Genomic DNA, 19,939 nt, shown 5'->3' with positions numbered 1-19,939 from the left:
AGAATTAGGCAGCAGTATAATACCCTGGGTTCTTTTCTTTTATTATTGGCAAAATTAAAGGAATCTTTGAGGCTCACAAATGATTTTTGTGCAAAAGATTAGAAATGTACCGGACATTTACATCATCTGCAGCATAAGGAGTGAACTATATAGTCATAGATAATGTACTTTGTAAAGAGACTGTAAAAGAACGAAAAGAGATTTGTGCATGAAACTATTTTGTACATCCCACATTCTATCCAAATAAAACACAAACTCGTGTTTCAAGGAGCCTGAAAGCGCATCTCCTACACGCTACAATATATTGTTTCATTGACATAGCCAATCCCTAGTAAAATCTGTAACTCAGTGGAGATATCTGCCAATTGAACAAACACAAATGATGCACATAAGATTCATACAGAAGTGCACTAGCAATAAGCTTTTGCATATAAAACCATCCCTTAAGAAGAGATTGTGCTTGAAACTATTTTATAGCTATAGTATTTTTGTTCATTATGTTTAAGAGGCACTGCATAAATATGAAGTTAGTCACCTAATGCACTTAATATTTCTCAATTGAGGACTATTGCAGCTTTACTCTATGTCTAGGTGCTGATTATACTTTGGTTTGCTTTACGTAGTAACATTGCACTGGCAACACAGCTCATACTAAGAGGAAAGCTGGAGATACTGCCAACTGGAGGACCAAAACAAGTAGTTCACTCTTTTACTTCTTTTCATGCTTCTTGGTTAATTCCCCTCTTTCTAACTGCAGACTCACACTGCTGTTTACTCTCTTCTCCTTTTGTTGGCTCTCCTGAGAGACTTGCTGAACGGCCTGCAGGATGGCAGTTTGCACAATCTGTTTGCTGGCATTCTGCAGCGCAACTTCTTCTTGTTCATTTCCAGATTTCTCACCTACAAAAAAAAAGTTTGTAAAAAAGGAATTTAAGTATTTTTGCTATTTAAAACACATTAAATGTAATACAGAAAAATTCTGTTAGTAAATTGTAAAGGTAAAGATTAAATAAGACACATGCTATAACAGGAGGTGATCTAGAAAGGTGGATCTGTCTACAACATTATCAGAGTCAACACAGCCTTCGGCAAGAATGAAGAGGGATGGCTTGTTCCTGCATAAATCCACCACCTGAATGGAGGAGGGGGTGTGGGTCAGATAGAAGCGCTACTCAGATATGGAATGGCTACCTGTTTACTTGGTAGGTTGAGAGGAGAGAAGCCTTCCACCAACCCTCCTGGGCAACAATTTACTTGGGCTATGCTCTTGGATGAGGATATAAGACTTAGCATATCGGACACTTTCTCCTTTACTGCTATATAAAGAAAGACTATGCGTCTAACAGTTTGTTTACCTTTAATAATAATAAAAAAAAAGCATCAAACCCAAGTCCTGCTGACATCTGTGTCAAAATTTCCATTGGCTTCAGAATCTGAATGATTTTAAGTGTAAATTGATTAATCTGTAACACTCTACACCTGCAAATATATTTGCATAAAAAAGTTACTTACCTGTTCTGTAAGTGCTGCTCATGAGGGTGCAGATGTGTATTCCACTCAGGTGTGTTTGTGGCCAGTGCACCAAGAGTTGGAGACTTTTTTCCCCTGCAGCAGTACCTGTCACTGTCGGGACAGTGTATACACCCCAGGTCTCCGCGTGGCCCCTTCTGAGTCTATGTAAGGGTGCTGCTACCCTAATCCCCACTCCAGGGAACAGGGGATGGAGGGTGGGTCATGGAATACACATCTGCACCCACATCTAAAAAAGAACAACAGTTACAGAACGGGCAAGTAATTATTTTTTCTTCGAATGTTTGCAGATGTTCATTCCACTCAGGTGACTCCCCCCCAGGACATGCTTGGAGTCTAGTTAAACAATGACTATAATATTAATTTGCCAAAATTTTCATCTGGTCCTGATGCAGCTATGACAGCATAGTGATGCATGAATGTGTATAGTGAGGACCACATGGTAGTCCTACAAATGTCCAATATAGGAACAGCTCTTAGGAAATCAACTGATGAAGGTGGAGCCCCTGTAGAATGGGCTGAGAGTTTGGAGAAGGAGTGTCAGCTATCCAATATGCTGTCATGATCCAGGATCTATCTTGAAATCATCTGCATTGAGATTACTTGCCCTTTCATACAATCTGGAGAGGACACAAAAAGACAAAGTGATTGTCTGAAAGTTTTGGTCCTGTCCAATTAGAAGGCAAACACTCACCTAACATCTAAGATATTTGGAAATTCCTCATCATTATTAGAATGTGGCTTAGGAAAGAAAACCAGAAGTTCTAATGTCTGATTTAAATAAAAAATGGACATGAGTTTGGTTAAAAACTTTGGATGTGGCCTCAAGACTATCTTGTCCTTGAAAAATATTGTGTAAGCATGGCTCATTGTCAAAGCTTGCAGTTCAGATACTCATTTGGCTGATGTAATGGCTATGAGGGATATGGTCTTCTGTTTGGGCCAAAAGTAAGCAAATACTCAAAAGCAGGCTCCTAAGAGCTGCCAACACAAAGTTAAGGTCCCAGGTCAGCATCACATTCCTAATAGGTGGAAAAAGGCACATCACTCCCTTGTGAAATCTAGTCCTGGCAACCTGGAGAATACCAAGCCCCTGGGACAGGGGGATAGATAGCTAAGATTGCTGCAAGGTGAACTCTCAGGGAACTCATGGAAAGGGCTGAAGATTTCAAATTAAGATGGTACTCTAAGATGCTCTGGATCCTTGCCTCTGAAGGTTGTAGCTCATAACTAGGGGGCCATATGGAAGACCTTTTCTACTTAGCCATGTAAGTTGTCCTTGTTGACTGCTTTCTACTGTTAAGCAGGACCTCTTGAACTGCCAAGGAACATGACTTCTCCTCTTTGTCTAGTCACTCACAAGCCATGCAGTGAGGTGAAGGCTCTTGAGGTCTGGATGCAGTTTGTGATCGTACTGCTGTGGCACTAGGTCCTGGAGGAGAGGCCGAGGGTGAGGAAATTAAATGGAGAGACCGAAGTCTGAGAATCAGCATGGCCTGAGCCATGCCAAGTCTACGAGGATTAACCTGACTTGTTTCTTTGTGAATGACTGGAGGATCAGGGAAAAGCATACATTAGATCCAGTTTCCATACCAACAAGAAGGCGTCGGTGAGAAAGTCTGGACTGTGGCCCACTTGAGAACAAAATGGATGATTCTTCCTATTGTCTTTTGCAGTGAACAGATTGACTAAGGGAACACCCCATGTTCAGAAGATGGACTTCAGCATGCTGTTCTTGAGAGACTACTTGTAGTTGTGGAAGAATCATCTGTGGAGGAAATCAGCCAACTGATTCTGAATGTCAGGTAAATATGCCACTACAGGAGTGATGTCCTCTGTGTTGCAAAACTCCCAAAAGCTCATGTCTTCTTGACAAAGCTGAGTGGAGCAAGCCCTACCCCCTCTTATTCAGATAGTACAATGCAAAGGTATTGTTGGTCCAAGTTTGGCCCAACAAGCCCCCTAATATGAGAAAGGCAGACTCAAGATGCTCTGCGAATAACTCAGAGCCCAAGGACAATCTGATATGCAGATTGGACTCTTCCTCCAACCAAAGCACTTGAGTTTGTGAGCACCCCAGCCTATTAGAGAGGTATTGATTACAGTTGTCACATCTGAGGTTGGGTGAGAAAAGGGAATGCCTACACATGCATTGTCTGGGGTCATTCACCACTCCAGGGAACATATTAATGCAGGCGGGAGCTTTTTAAGCCAGAAGAACACATTATTTAAGCCAGAAGGCGGCACAGGAAGTAGTCTGAGCAACTAGGTAAATCCATGGCTGACTGCTATGTTGGATTCTCTCACTTCACTCCTGAGCCCTACCTTATTCCTGATTTCTGCCTTCCTGTCCTATTCCCCTGATTCCTGCCTTGTTCCAGATCCCTACTTCTCTGCCCTACCTATTGACTTTGGCTCTGACCCTTGGCTTGATTCCTGACTCCAGCTCTGACCCTTGGTTTGACCTCTGGCTCTGACTACACCTCTGATTCCTGGCTCCTGACTCTTGCAGCAATCATTAGGCCTGACCACCACTGGTCTGACCACCTACATCCCAGCCTATGACACCGACCTGTTCAGGTTGTGTCTGGGTGATAGACAGACTTCAACCATGAGGCTATGTGGCCAAGCAATCTCAGGCAAGTCCGAGCTGTGGTCAACAGATGAGATCTGAGGGACTTGCACAAGTCACGAATCATTTAAAATCTGTGAGGAAGAAAAGTAGTCAAATTCATAGAATTCAGTAGGGTCCCAATGAACTTGAGCCTCTGAGTTGGAATAAATATAGAGTTTTCCTTGTTCAGAAGGAGTCCTAGATGACTGAAAAAGCAGATGATTAACCTGATGTGGCCCCAAACCTGATCCTGTGAAGAACCTTGTACCAGCCAATCATCCAGGTAAGGGAAGATGTGCATACCATTCTTCCTTAAGAAGGCCGCCACTACCACCGAACATGTGGTGAATACACGAGAAACCGAAGACAGGCAAAATGGAATTACCATGTCCTGGCAATGGCGGTTCCCCCCACCCCTCACCAGAAAGCTGAGGAATTTCCAGTGATTGGGTAAGACCACCACAGAGAAAATATGTATTTCAAAGATCAAAAGCAGTAAACCAACTGTTGCTATCTAGCGAGGGGAGGATAAAAGCAAGGGTAAACATGTGGTATCTCAGTTGCTTGAGGAACTTGTTGAGAATCTTAAGGTCCAAAATAGGTCTCAGTCCTCTTTTGGACTTGGCAATAAGGAAATAATGGGAATAGAAGCCCTGTCCTTGAAACTGCAGGGAAACTTTCTCTATAGCCCTTACAGTGAGTGGAGACTGAACTTCTTGAAGGAGCACAGACTTGTGAAATTGGTCCCTGAAAGGGGATTGGGGAAGGGGGATGAATAAGAACTGGATCAAATATCCCAGTCCCTTAGTACTTAGGATCCACTTGTCCAAGATTATGGTCTCCGAAGTGAGGAAAATCTGTTCCAAATGGGTGGTTGGGGGCAGGGAGAAGGGATGGGTAGATCACTGGTGGTTGCATGGCTGGTCTTGAAGAATTCATGAAAAAAGTTGTTTCCCTACAGCAGGTTGAGGGCAATACAATTGGTTAGACTGGAACTGGATGTTCTCCTCTTCTGAGGCGTCTGTCTCTTCCTAGGAGAGCCATAATGCTTTGGGGGATAAAAGGGTTGCCTCTGATATCATTGAGAATATTATTGAGGAGGCTTATATTGGCGTTTCTTGGTGGCCAGGTGTAGGACACACACTGCCTCCCACCCCCAGAATGTGTGAGTCTTAAGAGTGCAACACCTCATTTGTGTTGTCTGAAAACAAATATTGACAGTCAAAATGGAAGTCCTCAATAGACTGCTGAATGTCCAGCACTATCCAGGATTTACATAACCTTTCTCATTATAATTGCAGAGGCCACAGCCCTGGAGGAAGCATCTGAAATGTCTAGGGCAGACTAGGGTGAAGTCTTTGCTATCATTAAGACGGCCCTGAACTCTTCCTTTGTATTGTCCAGCAATTTGTCCAGGAACTTTGACATCACCTGCTAATTAGAAAATCATGTTTCACCAGGAGGGCTTGCTGGTTTACTATTCTCATCTGGAGGGAGGCAGTAGTATAAATCTCTCCTCCTAATGCATCTAGTCTCTTACACTCTTTATTTGGGCCGGGGGAGAGGGGGGCAATTGCAATTTCCCCTGCAGCGATCTCTTATTAACAACTGTGACAACTAGGGAGTTCAATGCTGGGTGGAAGTAAAAACACAAGAACCCCTGAGAAGGGACATCATTGTCAGAGTTAGAGATGCTGATGTGAGTCACAAGGTTTTTTCCAGATGCAGAAAGGCATCATTAATCAGGAGAACTACCTTTCCCAGTGTAAATGCTTGGAGGATGTCCAATAACTTGTGGGTATTTTTCCTATATCAGTTCAGGTTCAATGCCCAGGGCTATAGCCATTCTCCTAAGTAAGTCTTGGTAGAATTTAAAATTCTCTGGGACTGGAGAAGAGGAAGTCAGTACCACTGAGTCATTCAGAGAGGGCAAAGCCAGAATTGTGGGGGCCAATGTTGCCTCTTGAGGCAAAGGTTGATCATCTGGCAAGGGCTCACCCACAAGAAGTGGTTCAGGAGGATGGGTATCCTTCTGTATCTGCATCAAAGGTGGCTCAGGAGATTGGTCTGCCTCACAACTGGACGGGAGGGGGAATCTATCCTTGGACAAGTGCTGAGGTCCTGACCTGAGGTAGACAGTCCACCCCATCCGTCCCCTGAAGGCCATTGTGGGAAGGGCTATAGCACAGTAGGCCAGTACATATTGGACCAGGATGGTCTGCCCTTCCTATAAGAGTGGCTGTGCTCTCGGTACCAATTTTTGTCCCCTACCTAATGCTTGGATGATTTGCCTGACCCCTTTCATTGAGACTGAGATGAATGAGAGCTGGACTCCAACTCAGAATTTGATGAGTCCTCAGAGTAGTTCATGGGCATTGGTGGAGCCCACCTCAGTGGGACCACTGGATATCCCAATTTGTGTATTGACCAATGAAGGGGAGGTACCATCAGTTACTGTAAGGGTGTCCTGGGATGGCTGTATGAATGGGTCCAGGACCAGGAAGGAGCATACTGCTGGTACTGATGAGCCTGATGGAGCTAGTCCCCACTCCAAAAAGCAACTAGGTACCAAGTAAGTAAGCAAATAGGTATCAAGGTCAGAAGTGTAGCAGGCACCGAGGACAGAGGGGGCAATTGTACCAGCCCCACAGGCACAAAGACCATAGATAGTGCCTGTTTCTTCATCGGTACTGGGGCCATAAGCATTTGTAAAGTGGGTCCCGAAGTCAAAGGATGTGATGGACATAGAATCACTATGGGTACCAGTGTAGAACTCACCTCTTGTGTAAACAGAGATGCAGGCACAGAGAGACACAGCAGATCTGCTGCTGCCATAAAGGATTGCAGGGCAAAAGGTTACTGAAAGGGATGGCACTGCCACAGTGTTCCTAGGTACCGAACTCAATGGCTGTCTCTCGGATGGTTCTGGAGTCAATATTATAGTACCAGGATCCTCCTGCCTCACTACTGGGGAGACACAAGTTGATGGCCCTGGGTACCTGGGTCTTGATGTCGCTTAGTGCCTGTTATGGATGAAAAGGATGATGAATTTCTCTTCAAGGTCTATTGACTCTGATCTATTTTATGGGTCCTCTTATGGGGAACCCCAGGAGAAGGTGAACGACCCCTTTCCCTTCTAGGGGTCTTCCAGAATTACCGCAGAGGTAGAGGATGCCTGAGGATTGCTGGCCAAATGATCTGACGAAGGCCCTGGTGCTGAGGCAGGCCTCATAGTTAGGGCCCTACCAAATTCACAGCTGAAAAATGTGTCACGGACCTGTGAAATCTGGTCTCCCACTGTGAAATCTGGTCTTTTGTGTGCTTTTACCCTATACCAGGGATCGGCAACCTTTGGCGGGCCGGGCCGGTTTGTTTATCTTCCACGTCGGCAGGTTCGGCCGATCACGGTTCCCACTGGCCGCGGTTCGCCGCTCCAGGCCAATGGGGGCTGCGGGAAGCAGCGCGAGACGAGGGATGTGTTCCCTCTAATTTTTCCCACACATGTGTGGAATGAATTTTGTTATGTGCACCAATATAGAAGTGATGTGTCACACATCACCTCCATATTGGTGCATATAAAAAAATTCACGTGGCGGGGGTGGGGCTGAGGGGTTCGGAGTGTGGTTGGGGGCTCAGGGCTGGGGCAGAGGGTTGGGTTGTGAAGGTTCTGGCTGGGGGTGAGGGCTCTGGGGTGGGGCCAGGGATGAGGGGCTCTGGGGCGGGGCAGAGGGTTGGGGTACAGGGGGTGAGGGCTCCGGCTGGGGGTGTGGGGTCTGGGGTGGGGCCAAGGATGAGAGGTTTAGGGTGCAGGATGGTGCTCCAGGGCTACAGTGGGGAGAGAGGACTCCCCTCCCCAGCTCTCGCTCCCCACAGCAGCACCTGGGCTGGGGGGGAAGAGGCGCCTCTCCCACTGTGTCAGCTCTGGGGCTGGGGCTGCGGGATAGGCGCCCCTCCCCTGGCCGTGGCAGGTCTGGGCTGGGTTCGAGCCAGGCGAGGGATGCCCTGGCTGCAGCAGGTCCATGGCTGAGTTGTGGCCAGGGGCCAGGCGCCACGGCCACAGCAGGTCCAGCCATGACTGCGTTTGGGCCACCCCTCCCCCAGCTGCGCAGCTTACAGGAACTTAGGTCATGGTATTGCCACCCTTACTTCTGCACTGACTTGGGAGCTGGGTGGCCAGAGAGCAGCGGCTGTTGGCTGGGCACCTGGCTCTGAAGGCAGCACTGCACCAGCAGTAGCACAGTAGTAAGGGTGGGAATACCATACCATGCCACTCTTATTTCTGTGCAGCTGCCTTCAGAGCAGGGTGGCCGAAGAGCGGTAGCTGCTGACTGAGGGCCCTGCCCTTATATGGCCTTGGGAAAGTCCATGGAGAGGAACAGGGTGTGCGCCATGCCCCGATGAGTAATGCTGTGGGGGGAAGTCTCTGGCTTTCAGTGCACCAGGCATGAACACATCTGAGTGGAATACCACTTGAAGAACTACCCAGATACTGAAAAAACAACAACTAGAGGTGCATATTGCTTACTTAAGAAAAGTTGTCTTATTGATTCTTGTTTCAACAGTGTTACAGTCAAGAGAAGAATTGGAGTAATGTAGCAACAGAGGGTCAGGATCCTCAACTGGTGTAAACTTGGTGCAGCACCACTGAAGTCAATGGAACTACAAGGATTTACATGAGCAGAGAAGCTGGCCAAAAGTTTGCAGTGAAGTAAATGTAGATGGGCTACGGTCAGGAATAATCATTCAACAGGAAAAGCATTGTATCATGTTAAGGATTTGTCTTGATCCAAGGAAAGAAATTTCAGAGTTAAGGACACAGGGCCAGATATTTTTAGGCATGTAGAAATGCAGATGGGGTTTTCAACAGCAAGAGATAGATGCTTGGACCCAGACACTTGATTTCAATGGGAGTCAGGTGCCTAAATACCTTTTGAGGATTGGGGCCCTAGGCGCTTTTGAAAATCCCATTAGCCACCTATCTGCACCTTTAGGCACCTAAATGCTTTTGAAAATCTGTCTGAGAGTGCTCATAAGGCTGCGAGTTTGCCACGGAAGTCACAGATTCCATGACCTCCGTGACTTCTGCAGCGGTCACTGCCCCTCCCCCCCAGCAGCTGCAGGAGATTGGGTGGGGCGCTGGTGGTTGGGGTGCGGGAGGGGGTGAGGGCTCTGGGTGGCGCTAACCTTGGGGGGGGCTCCCCAGAAGCAGCAACATCCCTCATCTCCTCGGGGAAGATGTGCCCAGGGGACCTTGCACGCTGCCTCTGCCTGCAGGCACCGCCCTCGCAGCTCCCATTGGCCACAGTTGCTGGCCAATGGGAGCTGCGGAGCCAGCGCTCAGGGAGGCAGTGCACAGAGCTGCATGGCCACACCTCTGCCTAGGAATGTTGCCACTTCCAGGGAGGCACAGAGCTGGGTAAGGAGCCTGCCAGCCCAACCAATGCCCATCCCTCAAGTACCAGTGCAAGTTCCAGGCCATGTGCCTCCCATCCCCAGCACCTGCAGCACCCCCCGGGCCACCCCTCTCCCCAAGATGTAGTCAGGAGTATATAGTACAAGTCATGGACAGGTCACGGGCTATGAATGTTTGTTTACTGCCATGACCTGTCCATGACTTTTACTAAAAATACCTGTGACTAAAACGTAGCCTTACTCATAATGCAAACTCTGCATAATGAGAGAGCTCATTTCATTCTTAATTGGCCTTGTTGTGCCTCGGTATCAGGATATGTAATTGGCTTTCTGTTCTGAAGCCACATGAGAGGAGCTCTTTACATAATAACTAGGGTAAATCAGAGTCCACTGAAGATTAAGTTCTGTGTGAAGTATTCTGAGCTGTGAGAAATTCCCAGTCTTTACTTTACAAATCTTTCAAGATAAAATTTAAGATTCTTATGACAGGGTAAATAGCAAAATGCTGTTCTCACCTGATGGAAAACAATGCAAAGTCTTGGTGTTATATGTCCAAATCAAAAGCACGACACCACCCAAACTACTAACCTTATGAGAAAGAGGGAATTTGTGAACTCTAATACTTTGCAAGGACAGATGTTGTTTAGTTTTAGCAAGGTCATTTTGAAATGTAATGATTAACTTAATGTAATTTTATTTTTAAATTACCATACTTTAAGATAGATTTTAGCCAAAATATAAAATAGGAATGTGGTTTACAGTTTTGAAAGAATTTATACCTAGTATCGGAGCTGACAACATTTGGTCCCATGTTAAAGAAACTAAATCAAACTCCTAGAAAGCCAGATTTTAGATGAAAACATTGACACAATGGAACCACTTAAATTCTTGGCACTATCCGCTCCCTTCTATTCAGTTTCTTCCATTCCCAAGCATTTGAAACAGTAAGTGTTTTCTGGATGCAGTTCAATGTCATTTAACAATAAAATGCAAAATATTTCTCTATTATCCAAGAACTAATGTATCACAGAGCCAATTTGTTCTCCTGTAAGGCAGTCAGAGGTCATCCAACTTCAGCTGGTGTCCTAAAGGTGATATTTTATCAAGAAGAATGGATAAATATAAGATTGAAAACAAAGCAACATGTATTAAAGTAGGGTTTATGCAATCTCATATAAATTTCTAGAAGCTTGATGTACGTCCAAAAAAACTTCGCTTCATCCACCAAATCAGTTTTTATTCCTAACAAAACATACTGTTACCATGCATGATGCTGTTGAATGTTGTTCCTTCCCCCTCCCCCCTTTAACTAGGGGTACTTCCATGTTTATTTCACAAGTTCTTTCTGATTTTCTGCATTTAGATTATATTATATAAATCTAAACTTGAATTTATTTCTGAAGATGATGCATCAGGGTCTTGTCCACAATAATACCAGAGCTTCACAGACATTTTTCACACTGTGAATAGCCACATGTGAATTAATTTTCTTCCTGTGAAGTTTGTTCTCCCCACCCCCATGAACAATGGGCAAACAATTAAGTGTGGTATGTTTCCCAAATCCATGAAAATGTGACTTTTTTTTTTTTTTTTGCCTGTGATGATAGAATTTTTGCAGAACTCCGGACTGCAGCATGAATAATGCAATGTGATTAATTTGTTGTTTAGTGTTTTTAAAGTGTCCAGTAAATCACTGATTTACTATGCTGACATTACATAATGGATCAGCCTATGAAGTTTGGAAATGTGTAACAGTAAGCAATTGACTAAAACCCCACACGCTATTGCTGTGTGAGTATTTGCATGAATGTTTGATCTAATTATTTTACAAAGGGAAAATCCTGTCCCCTGCCACGTGTGTGTGTGTGTGGGGGGGAGCTGGGGGGGAAGGATACATTCTTAGAGTGGTGCTTGGTCCATGGCACCAGGCAGGGTGCTTTGAGGGCAGGAAAAGGCTGTGGCTGTGTGACATGATTGACATAATCTGGGACCATATAGAACATGGTTGCCACCAAAGTCCTATAGTGGCACCAAATCTTGTATAAAGGGGGTCAAATGAGGTGTCCAAGACAAGGTTATGGTTTGCTGGTTATGATTATGCTGTCTATATGTGTGTATCAATTTTGTAGTTGAAGTTATGAATATTGGCTCTATACTGTCTGTATTTCAAACTTATGCTATGCTTCTGGTAGACATCCCAGACAAGTTGGTGTTAGCTCTGCCTAGCCTGCTTGATGGCCCATTAAGGACCATCAGCTATACAATTGACCCATTGAGAGAAGGCAAATACGCCTTGCAACTCAGCAAAGTATGCAGGGGCTGGCCCATGTGACTCCAGACTCCATTTTGCTGTAATTTTCCACAGTAAGGACAAAGAGGTGTTCTTACACCTGGAAAAGACTATAAAAGGCTGATGCCTTTCCTCCATCTGGTCTTAAATCCTGCTTCATACCTCTGGAGGAACTTTGCTACAAACTGAAGCTCAGAACAAAGGACTGATGACCCATCCCAGCTGGGGACGTATTCCAGAGACTTGATTTTGAACCTGCAGTTTATTTCATCACTGCTACAAGCCTGAACCAAGAACTTTGCCATTACTGTATGTAATTGATTCCATTTAACCAATTCTAACTCTCATCTCTATCTTTTTCCTTTTATGAATAAACCTTTAGATTTTAGATTCTAAAGGATTGGCAACAGCGTGATTTGTGGGTAAGATCTGATTTGTATATTGACCTGAGTCTGGGGCTTGATCCTTTGGGATCAGGAGAACCTTTTTTTCATCTTTTAATGGGGTATTGGTTTTCATAACCATTTGTCCCCATAACGAGTGGTGCTGGTGGTGATACTGAGAAACTGGAGTGTCTAAGGGAATTGCTTGTGTGACTTGTGGTTAGCCAGTGGGGTGAGAGGTGGAAAAAACCCAGCCTTGGGCTGTAACTGCCCTGTTTTAAGCGATTTGTCCTGAATTGGCACTCTCAGTTGGGTCCCGCCAGAACCGCATCGTTATAGGCTGGTGCTGAGGAGTTTTGTTTTGCAGCAGGTCCACTTCCAAAAAACTAACTCTAATGCATTTTTCAGCAGAGGGACTATAGTAAGGTAACAGCATTGTGTCCAGAAACTAGCCTTGTTTAATTACTAAGATCCCGATCTGGGTATCAAAGAGTAGGAAGGGATGATTTGGTATCCATACATTTTAATCTAGGTTCTTATACTGGCACCCATCACTATAGTTCCTCTATCTGCGTAATAGAAATTTCTAAGTTATCTGACTATTAAGTAAAAAAACAACAAAAAAGTTTTTGCAGAGCAGGGAGTGGTTATATTATCACCAATAAATAGTACAGGCTTCCCTTTAGCTAGTTGTTCAATTCCTGATACTGCATTTAACTTAACTTTTACTCCAGCAAACGCAATACATTGAAAATGGTTTGCAGAGTGAGTAGTTTTGTACCCCACCCCCCAAAATAATTTGAGAGGTTCACAAAACCTCAAACTAATAAGGGTACATCTACATTGCTGTGGGACCGTGCTTCCCATCTGAAATAGACAGACATATGCTAGCTCCATTTGAGTAGTGTGGCTCAGGCTAGCCACCTGAGTACAGACACAGGGGGTCTGGATGGGTTTGTAGTCAGACAGCTGGCCAAGCTGCCAGTTGTTCTATCCCTGATGCACTGCTATTTTTAGCACACTATCTCAAGCAGACCTAGCCTGTCTTTCTACACAAGCTGCGAAGCATGTTTCCAACTGCAGTGCAAACGTACCCAAAGAGTCACCAATCTCAAACTTAGAGTTCCAGTTTCACCGAAAACTGGCACTGCACACCAACAGCTAAGCTTTTGAAGTACTCTTGGCTGGGATCAAAGCTGCTCTCCATGAAAGAAAAACTATTAATAATTTTGGGAAAATATAGTATTATAAATAGATTCCACGGCTTTTTATCCACAAATCAATGGAATGGTTGTTATTTAAAATCAAGAACCTCTTGTGTGGAAGATCTCACATGCTCTGTGGTGTTTCCTGGCTTCAGAGTACACATAGGAACTGCTTTCAGAGAAACTGAGTTATTAACTAGGATTATAAAAACAGATTAAGATTTGCAGAAAGGTGTCAACCCAGTGTGCATATAGTCACCTTCACACACACACACACACACACACACACACACACACCCCTCTGCACCTGCTCCACCCCCTCAGAAGCATCATGAGTCTTCTTGCATGACTGTAGTGAGGCGGTGGGATACCCCACAGCCCCGCTGAGGGCCGAACCTCCGCTAATACCAACGTGGGCCGAGCCACCAGGTCCGGCGCCCGCCCCTCCGAGGGCACGGCCCCGACCCAGAAGTATAAAAGCTCGCCTGCAGAGCTCAGTGGAGCCCAGGCTGGCAGAGAGAGCAGATGTCCGTGGCCAAGCTCCCGCTTGGGAAACAGCCACAGGCCGCGACCGATCTGCTGACTCTCCGGGCCGGTCGAGCCTACCTCTCGCCCGGAACCCCGAGGAGGACTGGCCAAGCCTGCCCCGTGCCGGTTACCTCGAGGAGGACTGGCCAAGCCTGCCCCGTGCCAGCTACCCTGAAGAGCAGCCAAGCCTGCCCCGTGCCAGCTACCCCGAGGAGGAGCTGAGCCTGCTCTTCGCTACCTACCCAGAGGAGCCAATGCTGGTGGAGAGCACCGACGACACTAAGATGGCCCAGGTACCCTACGAGGGGGAGTGTGGAAGTAGCCTGGGGGCAGCCGACCCCAGTCTGGCTGCTGCACTGCCAGAGCCGATGTCAGTGTGTTGCGGCCAGGATCCCCACTGACAGCAGCGAGTTTCTGCCGCTGCTAGGGCCCCGGGCTGGGACGCAGTGGAGTGGGAGGGCCTGCGTCCCCCCTGCCACCCACTCCTTGGGTGGCAGACTCCCCCTTTTCCCCCTGGCCTAGAGAGGCTGGGTACCTGCTTGACTATTGGCTTGCTGCCCCGCCCTGACCTAGGGCCTGGCCTGCTATAGACTTTGCCTCAGCCCTTGCTTAAGGGCCTGGGTTCCGACCTCTTGGCTCAGCCCCTGCTTATGGGCCTGAGCCCCTAATTGTGTGCCTGTTGTCCCAGACCGCCGCTGGACCCGGACGGACGGCGGACTGTAGCGAGGCGATGGGATACCCCACAGCCTCGCTGAGGGCCGAACCTCGGCCAACACTACTACAATGAACTTGAAATCAAATCCCTCTCTCACTCCCTATACTGTGGGCCTGCATTCAGACTTTCTGCCTTCAGCTTGCTACAGACCAGCTTTAATAATGTGTGTATGCCACAGGAAGTGAGTTTGCAACGGTCAGTCATGCTACAGTAAGTCTCTGAATCACTCATTTCCTCTCCACATATCCATGCGCAAAGTTGTGGGATATTATTGTGAAGTTAACCCATTAAAGACACGAGCCTGCTATTACTCAGGGGTAAATCAGAAGTAGCTCCATTAAGGTCAATGAAATTTCAAAGTTATAAAATTGGTTTAAGTGGCAGCCGAATCAGGTATTTAGCAGGAAACAGAAGCAGCATTTCTGGTGAATTAAAGGAGAGCAGTGGCAGGATGGTAAATGAGGAGTGATTGTGAGGGATCTTAGACTAGGAAAAATTGAGTAGACATCACTCCTCACTGCCAAGCAATGGGGTCTGTATTCACCCCATCATATCTTCTTACAGTATAGGGCTGCACTGAAGGCTCATAAAATGAATGGCACCTTTTCCTTTTCACCAAAAAAGTTGTGACTGCTCACTAACATTGAGGATCCCTAAAGCAGCTGTAGTAAGTAGAGCCAGGGGCTTCATCTTTAGTAGCACATATTATGCATGAACACACATGCATGTGAGGAGAATGGCTGAGCACATATAGCAGGTTACATAAATCCCAAGCGTTCAAAGAAGAAAGGAAGTTGGAGGCAAAAGCTTAAGTTCTGCTTTGTAGCAGCAATGAGTGTAGTTTCATTTCAGCAAACATACACTAGAAACTGTTCTTTATTCAAGATTCTTTTTGTGTAAACAGCTTTCAAGTTACCCATATTTAAAGCTAAAAATCACATTCTTTTTGGCAAATTTCTTGGTAGTAGTTTAGAACTTTTAATTGAAGGAATGGGGATTAATTTCTCTGACTTGGCTACAATTGTAATTTATGTAAATACGTCTAAGTCTGAGTGAATCTTGATCCAGATCTGCATTTTGAAACCGCCTATGCGTATATTCACCATCCTTAAAAATGTACCATTTAATTTATAACTATGCAGTTCTGGATTGGAAGACTAATGATTTACATAAACCTGTTTACGCATCTCCATTTTCATTGATGTTATATAATGTATTGTGCTATTTATTTGCAATATAGCAACACAATTATGATTTTATTTACACAATTACTCCGATAAAGTCTGGATACAGCAAATCGGAAAAATATTGCTATCTAGAAAATCAATCTCAATCATATATTAAGTTACTAAAATTAGATTTATAAGTTCACAACTAAAAAGCCCTAATGAAATTTCAAATTAGGATGGAAGTGTGAGAAAAGGAGACTATGATTAGCTAAGAACTACGACAACCTCTTTTTAGGCACACTTTTAATTGAGGCAGAGAGGAGAGAATACAGTTGAAGATAGAGATAAGTGGAGTAGATGTATTTCTTCTCTATGGAAGAAGTTACAGGATGTTGCTTCTAATATAAAGTAATTGTTAACAGTCACGATAGTCTAAGGCCAAAAGTCTAAGACTGTGTGCAGGTGGATCCCTGCATCTATATGGAGTTCACTGCAGAATTAGGACCTTAGTTTACAACCCATACATCTTCCTCTTGGTTTGTGCCAGTGGAAAAATTCTTCAGGGACATATTGTCTTCATTTTTGCTATATTAACACACTGTAGGCTTCTGGCGTTCTGAGACCACTGCCTATCATGCTGACCAATATTATTTTATTGTTTCCTTATACTCCTCTGTCCATCCGCTGTCTCTTGTCTTATACTTAGGCTATATCTACACGGTGAACTAGGAGTGTAATTCCCCTGCTTCCATACATGGAGCTCACACACAACTATAAATAGCAGTGTAGCCATAGTAGCATGGGAAATGGCAGCAGAGGCACAGTTTAGAGGTGCCAAGTACATCTGAAACTCCCCGGTTTCAGGCAGGTTTGTACTTGGCCTGGCTATCGAGGCCTCCACTGCCACTGTCTGTGCTACCACAGCGGCACTGGTATTTATAGTTGTGCTAGCTCAATGAGAACTAGCACAAGTATGTGTACTTGAGCAGGGGGATGACATCCTAACTCGTAAGATGAGAATGTAAAGTCTCTAGGGCAGGAACAGTCTTTTTGTTCTTTGTACAGTGCCTAGCACAATGGGGCTTGGTCCATGAATGGGGTTATGACAGGGTAGCTGGTCTCTAGGGATAGACTGAGCCCAGCACTCCTGGACTGGAGTAGGTGAGCCTAATCCAGCTAATTAGAGAGGTCCGGGCTACCCCTGGGCCTATAAAGGGCTGCTAGTAGGCAACTGGCGATGAAAGACTGAGACAGGCTGAACTCTGGGCAGCAAAGGCCATACTAGAGTAGCGCTAACTCGTGTGGCGAGTCCCTGGAACAAGGTGGATCCAGAGTATCAGGGAAGCAAGCCTGTGGCTGCTGCTCCAAGCTGAAAGCAGATCTGGCTGAGGGTAGGAAGCTGCTAGGAGCTGGAGTGGTAGAGATCCCTGGGAGGGGTGGCCCTGAAGCCTGGGGGCTAGATATTGACTTAAGATTGTGTTCTGTTTATTTAACCTTTGTTATAAAAGAATAGATGTCCTTGACTGGGAGTGGCAGCGCATGCTTGGAGATGGGGTGCAGCAGCAATGGCACCCCGGGACAGGGTTTCTGAGCACTATAATAATACAAATAATTAGAGTGGGTGGTATGTGGCAGTATAGTATATCAAAGTGGGAAGCTGAGGTCAGTTCCTCATGCTTAGGTTGGCAGTAGGAGTTGGGAGAGAGATCTTCTTCCATCTGATGATTCTTCTTTGGTTACATATTTTTGTGTATGTAATGTGTGTAGCATGATTTGTTTTTAGCATATAATTTAATATAAGATGATGAAAAGCTTATTTTCTAATTACTTTTATAAACTGGTTGAAGAGTTTCAGCCCTAGAAGCCCAACCAAAATAAGGAGGATTTCACAGAGAGATTTAAAGGGAGAGGTTGTTTGGTGTCCAAGATCAGGGAGTTAATTGGTCACATTGCTTGTATATTAAGAATGAATGAGTCAGTCACCAGGACCCCAACACTGCAAACACTTATGCAAATGCTTAACTTTATGCATGAATAGTTCCACTGAACTGTGTGCTGGATTAGGGGCCTGCTTTGGACACATTGGAATCTAGATGTATGACAAGAAACCTTGGCTGTACATTATAGGATTAAGTTGTAACCTTAACAGAAGTATATGTTTAAGTGACTGAAATGTCTCTTTCATGGTATTGGAGTTAGTGGTGTCTAATATTGCCTCTTATTCTTTATTCTGGAGTTATAGAGAGACATGACTGACTAGTGTGAAAAGTCTAAGGCCAATACCCTGCTGATTCTACAGCAGAAAGAGAAGGGGAATAAAAAATGCTTAAACAGTTGCACAATCAGATTCTTATGTGTATTTCAGCCTCTAAAGCTGTGAATGAATAAGGTTCATTCATTGGTTCCATATACTCCTGGGGGAATTCTGCTCCACTGCACAGGTGCAGAATTTGTCTGACACACCAATATTCACCACTTTCATGTAATTAGGATATGCTTTGTACAGAGAATGTCTTGTGAGGTATCATTCTAAAAGTTTTGATCTGCTAGACATTAATATCTCACTGGATTGTACATGTTATCTTTGTATATGAAGTTTCAGTATGTATGTTACACTGAAACACGTTAGGAGGTTGAAGACACCCACAAGCAGCCTTTCAGGTACAACAGTAAAAAGGACAAACAATGTTAATGGCTTATTGAGGAAATGAACACAAGCAGAAGGATTACCTCAGGAACTGTGTACAATAGAAACCTCTCAGAGATAGCACTACACAATGGGAACTGTTTGACCCAGGTCACAGCAAAAGAGCTTTCAAGCAAGTGGGAAGAGGATATAAAAGGGGGACAATGACATCGGGGGGACAATGACCTCAGTCTCCCTGCAACACCACAGCTGGAAACTCCTGATGGGCAAGGACTGAACTGTGGGAAGTGATGGTCCCAGGCTGGAAGGCTCATTAGCGTGTGTATGAAAACCGGGGAAAGTCAAGGCAACGTGTACCTTAGGAGTCAGCCAGCCAGTTTATCACAGTGTTCTAATTTATAAGTTATTATAACTTATAATTTGCTAATTTATAACCTACCTAGTGTGTTAAAACTGCAAATTGAGCTTATTTACTAAGGTAGTCTGCTTTGATCTGTTGGCTATCCCTTAAAATTAGGGTGACCAGACAGCAAGTGTGAAAAATTGGGATGGAGGGGGAGGGGGGGGTAATAGGAGCCTATATAAGAAAAAGACCCAAAAATCAGGACTGTCCCTATAAAATAGGGACATCTGGTCACTCTACTTAAAATCTACCTCTTGTACTTAATAAACTTTTTTGTTTTTAAACCAGTTTGTGTAATTCATAACGGGGGGGGCGGGGGGGCAAAAAGCTGTGCATATCTCTGTCCAGAGTGAAGGAGAGGGCAAATTTAAATTAGCTTACACTGTACAGTTGTCGGTGCAGCAGAAGACAATACAATTTTGGGTTTACTCTCCAGAAGGGGAGTGCACTTGAGTGCTGGGCAATTCCTTAGGTGAAAGCCTTCCCACGAAATACTGATTTTGGTGTCTGTCTTTCTGCAGGTGGGTGTGTCCCTACCTGTGTGTGTGCGTGCTAGAGGAGGCTTGAGGGCCTGGCTTGGCAAGGCAGGGCAAGGGAGCCCAGGCTGCTGGAACAGGTGGGCTCAGTGTTACCCCAATACATCAGGTGGCATCCCTGAAGTGGGGAGAGGGGAACCCATCACAATGTCCTCTGCAGATTTCTTTGCTTCCCAGCAGAAAAAGGACTTTCTGATGGGGAAGCAAAGGGAAGCCACAAGAGCAGTCATGCGACCCTCCCCAGCAGTATGTTTCACTTGCCCAGAGCAGCTGGCAGAGAGGTAAATCACTGTGGGGCAGGAGGCAAAGCTGGGGAAGACCCAGCTGGTGGCTCCTACCCTGTGCTGGGCTCTGCTGTTAGTCCTGGCCAGGCTGATGAGGGCAGGACTTCCTCTTCCCTGCATGGCATCCGGGGGAATGGGTCAAACCCGCCTCCAGATTTCTCCCCTGGCTACAGGAAGCTCTGCAAAGTCCCTCCTCCCCCTGCTTCCTGCACCCATTGCTCCT

At 45.4% G+C, this 19,939-nt stretch overlaps 1 protein-coding gene across 1 annotated transcript in view; it reads right to left on the bottom strand.

Annotated features, from left to right (window-relative positions):
• Positions 1 to 215: 215 nt before the first annotated feature.
• Positions 216 to 19,939, bottom strand: part of AKAIN1 (A-kinase anchor inhibitor 1) — a gene marked incomplete at its 3' end in the record, with an annotated part of 32,748 nt that continues 13,024 nt past the window's right edge. Inside the window, 1 exon segment of the mRNA XM_034759436.1 lies at positions 216 to 900. Within this exon segment, the coding sequence (XP_034615327.1) occupies positions 710 to 900 (191 nt within the window).

This window comes from Trachemys scripta, chromosome 2, assembly GCF_013100865.1.
Source record: "Trachemys scripta elegans isolate TJP31775 chromosome 2, CAS_Tse_1.0, whole genome shotgun sequence".
Lineage (NCBI taxonomy): Eukaryota > Metazoa > Chordata > Testudines > Emydidae > Trachemys > Trachemys scripta.
This window is presented reverse-complemented; position numbering and strand designations above follow the sequence as displayed.